General features: G+C 39.1%; 1 protein-coding gene across 1 annotated transcript; it reads left to right on the forward strand.

Annotated features, from left to right (window-relative positions):
• The first annotated feature begins 4950 nt into the window (after positions 1-4950).
• LOC106302480 lies at positions 4951-8005 on the forward strand. Its single transcript, XM_013738982.1, has 3 exons — positions 4951-7630; positions 7682-7932; positions 7985-8005. The coding sequence occupies exons 1-3, from the start codon at positions 4951-4953 to the stop codon at positions 8003-8005; spliced, it is 2952 nt and encodes a 983-aa protein (XP_013594436.1).
• The last annotated feature ends 1189 nt before the right edge of the window (positions 8006-9194 follow it).

The raw sequence follows: 9194 nt of genomic DNA on the forward strand, positions 1-9194 counted from the left end.
TTTACGACGAAACAGTTTTGTCGTTACGTTACGAGGAAATAACGATGACTTTAGTTTTTCACGTAAATTCGTCGTAAACTCGACGCAAATTTACGAGGATTGTTTTTCCTCGTTAATTTTCGTAGTTAAGCATGTGTTTTCTTGTAGTGAATGACCCCTATAAAAGTGAGATCTAGCCAGCCACTGATTGTTGTTGATTAAAAAAGCGATAAGGAGGAATTAAGTTGACGTGAAACTGAAAATGAAAAAGGTGAGAGTGAAAGTGGTGGTTCTTACTGTAACGTTACAGAGGAAGGAGGAAGATGATGACTTTTTTTTTTGAAACACTTTTTTTTTTTGAAACACTAGGAAGATGATGACTATAGAAGACAAACAACAAGGAAAAAAATATCAGAATTAAATATATATTAGCTATAAATATTAGAATTAAATATATATTAGCTATAAATATTAAACCTTGGAGACTAGAAACATAGAATCAACTTGGCACAGTGGTTCGGAGACATAATAGTCATTGACCAAACTCGGGTTCGAAATCCCCCAGCAACAGATTTGACAAGAATATGTTTTTTTTAATAATTATTATTTTAAATCGAAATAATTCCAATATGAGACGTATGGTTCCGTTAATGACATGTTACCATTCATAAACGTTTGACTAACGAAAAAGAGGTCAATGTATAATTTAGTCTAATTTTATTAGTTCGCGTATGAAATTTAAAATAAATCTACGTTGATGTATGTTTTAACACAGGTCATCAGTTTATGTACTGACCAGGACTGCGGCGTACTGTTGATGTATGAATTGGCCGATTTCTCCATAATATATTATATTTTTTTTCACCGATTACATCCAAGATAATCTGGCAACTTTCTAATTTTATTCTTTCATGCATATTCATAAGATTTTACACCATGTCCAAGTAAATTTTCTTTCCCGACATTTATTCTGATGTAATTATAGTGTTGTATCCTGATATAATCTAATATCTTCCAAATTGGTATTGTGCTAACCATTAATATCCATTTTCCAAACCAAACTAATCGGCAAATTCTCGTTATGACCACATCTTCACCGATAATCTCTTCTTAGCATCATTATATTTTGAGTTTTTATTGGGTTAACCTTCTAGCTGATAACCAATAATAAATTGCCAAATCATATTATGTTTATGAAAAATAATAATAAATAATCTAAAAATAGTATTAATTGTCAAAAAAAATTTTATGTTGTTAACGTCGTCAGCAAAACCTAAACCCTAAACCATAAACTCTAAGCACCGCTAGCAATACTCTATACTCTAAATCCTAGAGATAAAACTTTAAACACTAAACCTTAAACCCAAGACCGTAAACCTAGTTCTAGGGTTTAGGGTTATTGGGTTTAGGGTTTTAGGTTTAATGTTTTGGGTTTAGGGTTTAATGTTTTGTGTTTACGATTTTGAGTTTTGCAACGACAAATTCTTTTTTTTCTTTTCTTTTTCTGGTAATTAATACTATTTTCTGATTATTTTTACTTTTTTTAATAAACATAATATGGCTTGCCAGCTTTTTATTGATTATCATTACAGTGGTAAACCTTAAAAAAAATCATATATTTTACCCAATAAAATTAGTGCAATAAGATAAGAGTCACACATATTTACCTTGCAAGTTGTTGATCTCAAGTTAGATCTCAAGTTAGAAGTTGGAATCCAGAGATCATTCCATAAATTAATGGATTAATTTGTTTCAATCCTTTTAATTAGTCTTGTATAAACTATGAAGAGCGGGAGACGCAATTAACCCATCAGTCTCCCGACGTCAAACTGACCATCGAAGAGGTCGATAGGATCTTCGAGAAGGTAAAAATTTTAAATTTTATTTAAATAAATTTAACTATTTAATATAATTTAACTATTTAATATGTTTTCTTAAGTGGCTCCTAGAAAGAAGGAACGAACAGTGGGCATATGCTCTGTTAACGAAGTTGCAACGAAGTTGCAAAGACAACTTCGTTATATGCTTCGTGACGGGATGAAGAGAATTCTCAGATGAAAGCTCGAATGGATAGCCAGCAGGATCATTTAGACTCTCTTGAAGATCTGTTGGACGTGATGGCGGTGGAAAACCCGACTATGCAGAGAGCATTAAATAAGAGAGGACCAGCTCTCGGGATGCCAATACGAAATCCCGAAGATGCTGATCCAGACCGGTGCTCGGGTGAGCACCGCCAACGACTACTTCGATAATATGTAGTAGTTTTTTTTTTATTTGTTCCGTTTTGTATTATGAATTTAAATATTATGTTATGGCTCTTAAATAGTTTTTTTTTAAAATATGTTTTGATATTCATATTTCGTTTTATATTTAAAATTTTAAAATTTTGAATATTAAATAATATTTTTATTTTTAATTTAATATTAAATGGTAAGAAAAGATGTAAATTCGTCGTAAACTTTACATGTAATTTACAACGAAATCCTCGTAATGTCGTCGTAACGTTTACAAGGAATTTACAACGAAATAAGGTCGTCCTAACGTTTACGTGGAGCTTACATCGGCAGAATTGTAAAATCCTTGTAAATGTTACATGGAGTTTACGTCGAAATAATACGAGTACTTTACGAAATATTATGTCTCGATTACGACGAAATGTTTCCTTCCGTTTTACGAGGAAAGCTTTCCTCGTAAACGTTACGAGGTGTTTACGACGAAACCTCCGTTACGACGGACGTTTAACAATGAAACGTGTTTCGACGTTAATCCATCGTAACACCCCGTTTACGACGAATTTACAAGGAATATTGCCCTCGTAAAAAATATGTTTTGTCGTAGTAATAAGATAATACTTCTTTATATATATATAAGCTTATTGGATTCAAGTGTTTGATCATGAATTGACTCATGATTTCAATCTCTGGGTGTTCGTTTTTTTTTTCGGAATCAATGATATAGCTAAGATAATATTTCTTCATCCATATAAAAGATAATATATATGAGCTTATTGGATCAAGAGAACTCGAATTCCAGAAATAAGGACATTTGAGAAAACAAAATCCAGTGATAATTAAGCACCAAAACTGGTTCCAATAAAGACATTAAAATCATCGATCGTGCGAAAATCTTATTCGCCATTTTCCTCTATTCTGGCATTATTTGTTTCATGCAAACCAATGCATTCATTCAGTATTTCCACTCTACTCCACTAAAAATGCGCTACCACACTTGTAATTGTCAGTTACTAGCTGAGAGGTAAACTAAACGAGACATATCATGAATTGGTTGCACCGTTACTACTGAATTAATCAAAAACGCTAGAATCCGCCCTATCACCTTATTATTTAGCCTTTCGTGAAAACTAACTAAGAACATGAAGTTTTGCTCCGCCTAAACTTCACGAAACTCCTAAATATGTTCACATCCCCTATGATGTGCCCTAGTCCATGGACCAGACCGATCAGAACGTTCCAGACGTCCCAATTGAGGTTCATCCTTCCGATCAGATCAAACAGACCAATCGGGTCGTGTACCGGTTCGATCTGCGAACGTCCGGATTGGAGCTTCGTCCAGATCCTCGACCAGATGCTCGAACTGACCGAGCTGAAGTCCGTCTCTCCTGGCCAACTCGACAAGCTAAGGCTGATGGTCAAGCCAGACTCCACTTAGGTCGAGCCAGTTCCGATTCAGACCATGGCTTCTCTCTTTTGGCTCGATTGGCTTGTACCGCATTGTACCGACGACCGTGCTGATGATCTCTCTACCTTTTTCGATCCGATCATGGACTTTTTCTTTGGATATTTCTCTAAGGCAAGGATCCTTAAGCTATCAGAAGACTTGGGCTTTATTGGAACGCAACTTGTCCGATCAGAACGTCCCGCGGCCCTTGCTGATCGTCCCGCCTATGTGCTGATCCCTACCGCTTTGGACACAGCCGGTTCAGATGCATCTGGACGGAAACCGATTGGTCACTTTGACTAGTCTTCTTTATTTTCCGTGCCTTGACTAGATCTAGTCAAGTTTATATTTTCTATGTCTTGTTTTCCTACATTACTATTTAATGTCTAGATCTACAAAACTCTATAAGTATGTAATCCCTTCTATTGAATAAACCAATCGATTTTGTCTAAAGTTTTTGAGTTAAACTCTTTGTTCTTTGTTTAAAACTTGTCTTGTTTCTTGGTGAGTCATATACAAGCAAACACTTTCTCAAACTCGTTGGTCTTGTGAGTCATATCAAGCAACGATTCGAGGTTCTTCTTTTGGTGGACTTGTGAGTCATATCAAGCACCAACTGAAGACGGGAATATCGAAGGCCATTCCGCAACCTTCGTGCGACCCTTCAATCCATTCAGTTCTCCATCCGGAGTTCATATCCAAATCTGATCCATTTGAGTGAGCCGATCTTAGGGTCCTTCAAGTGGTATCAGAGCCACTCGTCTGGTATCTTCTAAATCATTCCATCTTCTAATTTTCCAGAGTGAGCCGATCTTAGGGTCCTTCAAGTGGTATCAGAGCCACTGGTCTGGGATCTTCTGAATCATTCCATCTTCTCATCTTCCATTTCTTCATAAACACTTCTTCTTCTATCTATCTTGAATCTGGGCCCTCATTACCATCCATTTAAAAAAAAAGAAAAGAAAAAGAGATCTACGAAATTTTTTTAAAAAAAATGTTTCAAGTTTGATTTGTGGATTGGTGGTGGAAGAGAAAGCCTGCTGGCTGAGGAGAAATCCAGCCTTTGAGGTGGTTAAAACGGATTCCAAAACCAAAATCTCTTATCTTTCTATCTTGAGAAAATTCCCTTGTGTTTGCTTCGATTTTTCCATTGAGATTCTTAGAACCCTGAGAGGAAACTTGCTAGTGTGACCATCCAAATTCTGAGAGAAACACGTGTGTGGGTGAGGATCAAACACTTGAGAGAGTGAGGATTTTTATCTAACGTTTTGTGTTTAAGAAATTTCAGGAACCATGAGTAGTGATGATGAACGAAACCGTCCCGGAAACTCAGTTGCTGGATTGTCTAACCTTCAAATGCGTGCTTTGGATGATTCTATGTCTAACATGTTGAACGCAAGCTTAGATCAAATCCATCAAAGGCTTGAGGAGCTTCAGGCCAGCCAAACTCATCCTAGAACCAGAGCAAGAAGAGACCGTCCGCGAAGGAAAAACCGGTCCGACGATGAGATTCAAGAGGAGGACGAGGCTAGATCCGCATACCGTCCCAAAAGAGGTCCTAGAACCCGAGATCCAGGTGATGTCAATCCATTTGCTAGAACTGGTCGTACTGATGATAGTTTGAACGGATTGAAACTGAAAATTCCACCTTTTGATGGTAAAAATGATCCTGATACTTTTCTTGAATGGGAAAGGAAAATTGAACATGTGTTCGATTGTCAAAACTTTTCTGAACTTAGGAAAGTAAGGCTTGCTGCTACTGAATTCTCTGGCTATGCTATTAATTGGTATGATCAAGTTTTGACCCACAGGAGGAGAACAGGAGCATGGCCGATTGAGACATGGGACGAGCTTACCGAACTGATGAGGAAACGATTCGTGCCTGCTCACTATCACCGCGACCTCCACCAGAAGCTAAGACGCTTGCTTCAGGGAACCAAGTCTGTGGAAGACTATTACCAAGAGATGGAAATCTTGATGATCAAGACGGACACGAATGAGTCTTTGGACGCCACCATGACTCGATTTCTTTCAGGCCTCAACCGTGACATCCAAGACCATATAGAGCTTCAAGAGTATGGCAGTATGGAACAGATGCTACACAAAGCCATCTTGATCGAGCAACAACTCAAGAGGAAGAGTTTCTCAAAACCGGCCATTGCTTCAAAACCGACCTTCTCTTCTAAACCGGCCTTTGCTCCTAAGCCAAGCTACCAAGACAAAGGTATGTCTTCTTCCACAACACATAATGCTTTTAAAACTGATGTTCCTGCTCGTGATGACAAAGGAAAGGCAATAGAGACTTCTGGCCGAGCAAGAGACATTAGGTGCTTCAAGTGTCAAGGTCTAGGACATTTTGCCAAAAACTGTCCTTACCAACGAGTGATGATTCTCATGGAGAATGGAGAAGTTGAATCTGAGGATGAACATGAGGACAAGGAGGATCTGGGTCCGCTCTTTGATGAGGACGAGTCCTTTGGATATCCGCATCAAGGACCACTACTCGTTGCTAGGAAAGGCATGGTCGAGTCTATCTTCAATGAAACGGACGGCCGTGTGGTCGATGATTTCGACCCAACCTTTGATGTTGATTCCGATCCGATCTTTGATGAGGAGGTTTGCTTCGACTATCCAGCTCTTGTTCTTTTACTTGTCACAAGAAGATCTCTGAGTGTCCAACCCAAAACCAATGAAAAAGAACAAAGGGAGAATCTCTTTCATTCTCGTTGTTTAGTTTCTGAAAAGGTTTGTTCTTTGATTATTGATGGTGGGAGTTGTACTAATGTTTCTAGTGACACCCTTGTCAGGAAACTAGGACTTGCTACTCGGCCTATCTCTCGTCCTTTCAGGTTGGAATGGCTAAACGAGGCTGGAGAACAGTATGTGAAAGAGCAAGTTACTGTCCCTATTTCCATTGGCCGATATGAGGACGAGGTCGTTTGCAACGTTCTTCCTATGGACGCATGCCACATTCTCTTGGGCCGGCCATGGCAGTTTGATAAAAGAGCCGTGCATGATGGCTTCACAAACCGACACTCCTTTGATCATAAGGGAAAGAAGACCACGCTGGTTCCTTTTACACCTTTGGAGGTTCATCAAGATCAGGCCCAACTCAAGAAGAGCCGTGACAAAGAACTTAAACAAGATGAACCTGAATCATCCCAAAGGAACTCCAATTTCTATATCAAGCAAAGTCAGGTCAAGAAAACTCTTTACTCACAAAAGTCATTTCTTTTACTTGTGTACAAAGAATCTCTTATGGCTTCTTCTTCTGACCTTGCACCGGAGATCCCGAGTGAGCTTTTAGATGTTTTGCAAGATTATTCTGATGTATTTCCAGTTGAGAATCCTAAGGGATTGCCACTAATACAAGGCATTGAACATCAGATAGACCTTGTTCCGGGCGCGTCTCTACCAAACCGGCCAGCTTACCGTACCAATCCGGTGGAGACCAAGGAACTTCAGAAACAGATTGGTGACCTTCTGGAGAAAGGCTACATCCGGGAAAGCCTCAGTCCTTGTGCCGTTCTTGTCCTTCTCGTGTCCAAAAAAGATGGTTCTTGGCGCATGTGTGTGGACTGTCGTGCCATCAACAACATCACGGTAAAGTATAGTCATCCCATTCCTAGGTTAGATGACATGCTTGATGAGTTGCATGGATCATGTGTCTTTTCTAAAATTGATTTGAAAAGTGGCTATCACCAGATTAGGATGCAAGAAGGTGATGAGTGGAAAACCGCATTTAAAACTAAGTTAGGATTGTATGAATGGCTTGTTATGCCATTTGGTCTTACTAACGCACCTAGCACCTTTATGCGTTTGATGAATCATGTCTTGAGATCATTCATTGGTCATTTTGTTGTTGTCTACTTTGATGACATTCTTATCTATAGCAAAAACATTGAAGATCATAAGAAGCATCTAAAATATGTTCTTGAAGTTCTTAGAAAAGAAAAACTCTTTGCCAATCTTGGTAAATGCTCTTTTGGAACAGATCACGTGGTATTCTTGGGTTTTTTTGTAGGTGCTGATGGACTTAGAGTGGACGAGGAGAAAATCAAAGCCATCCGAGACTGGCCGAGTCCATCGACCGCAGGCGAGGTAAGGGGCTTTCATGGTCTGGCCGGTTTTTATAGACGGTTTGTTCCAGACTTCAGTTCCATTGCAGCTCCTCTGGCTGAAGTGATCAAGAAGAACGTCGGTTTCAAATGGGAACAAGCCCAGGAAGAAGCTTTTCAGATGTTAAAAGGGAAGTTGACTCATGCTCCTTTACTTGTACTTCCTGATTTTTCTAAAACCTTTGAGATTGAATGTGATGCTTCTGGAGTTGGAATTGGTGATGTCTTGATGCAGGATAGGAAACCCATTGCTTACTTCAGTGAGAAGCTTGGAGGCGCCACACTCAACTATCCCACCTACGACCAGGAGCTATACGCTTTGGTGAGAGCTCTCCAAACGTGGCAACACTATCTTTGGCCTAAGGAGTTTGTTATCCACACGGACCACCAGTCTTTTAGACATCTTAAGGGTCAACAGAAGCTGAACAAGAGACACGCACGTTAGGTTGAGTTCACTGAGATATTTCCTTATGTAATCAAGTACAAGCAAGGTAAGAAAAATGTTGTGGCCGATGCTTTGTCCCGAAGGTACACTCTTCTTTCAGCCCTTGAAACAAAACTACTTGGTTTTGAATTTATCAAAGACTTGTATGAGACTGATCCGGATTTCAAAGAAATCTTTCAAAAGTGTTTTAAAGTGGCTTACGGAAAGTACTTTCAAAACTCAGGATTTTTGTTCTTTGATAACCGTTTGTGTGTGCCCCAATGTTCTTTGAGGGAGTTGTTTCTCAGGGAATCTCATGGAGGAGGTCTTATGGAACATTTTGGAGTCAAGAAGACGTACAAGACGGTTTATGATCATTTTTACTGGCCGAGCTTGATGAAGGACGTTGAGAGGATTTGGGGCCGATGTGTGGTCTGCAAGAAATCCAGAACCAAGGCGTCCAATCACAGTTTGTATTCGGTTCTACCCATTCCTTCTCATCCTTGGGTAGATATTTCTATGGATTTTGTTCTTGGTTTGCCTAGGACTAAAACTGGCCGAGACTCCATCTTTGTGGGTGTTGATATATTTTCGAAAATGGCTCATTTCATTCCATGTCATAAGACTGATGATGCTGTGCAAGTTGCTGAATTGTTCTTTCGGGAAATTTTTAGATTGCATGGAATGCCTAAGACCATTGTTTCTGATCGTGATGCTAAGTTCCTTAGCTATTTTTGGACAACTTTGTGGTCTAAATTAGGAACAAGATTGATGTTTTCTACGACTTGTCACCCACAAACTGATGGCCAAACTGAAGTAGTGAATAGAACTTTGTCTGCATTGCTTAGTTCATTGGTTAAGAAAAACGTTAAGCTCTGGGAAGAATGTTTGCCTCATGTTGAGTTTGCTTATAACCATGCTATGCATTATGCTACTAAGTTCTCACCTTTTGAAGTCGTTTATGGCTTTAATCCTTTATCTCCACTTGATCTTTT

The sequence above is a fragment of the Brassica oleracea genome, chromosome C7, assembly GCF_000695525.1.
Source record: "Brassica oleracea var. oleracea cultivar TO1000 chromosome C7, BOL, whole genome shotgun sequence".
NCBI classification, from domain to species: domain Eukaryota; kingdom Viridiplantae; phylum Streptophyta; class Magnoliopsida; order Brassicales; family Brassicaceae; genus Brassica; species Brassica oleracea.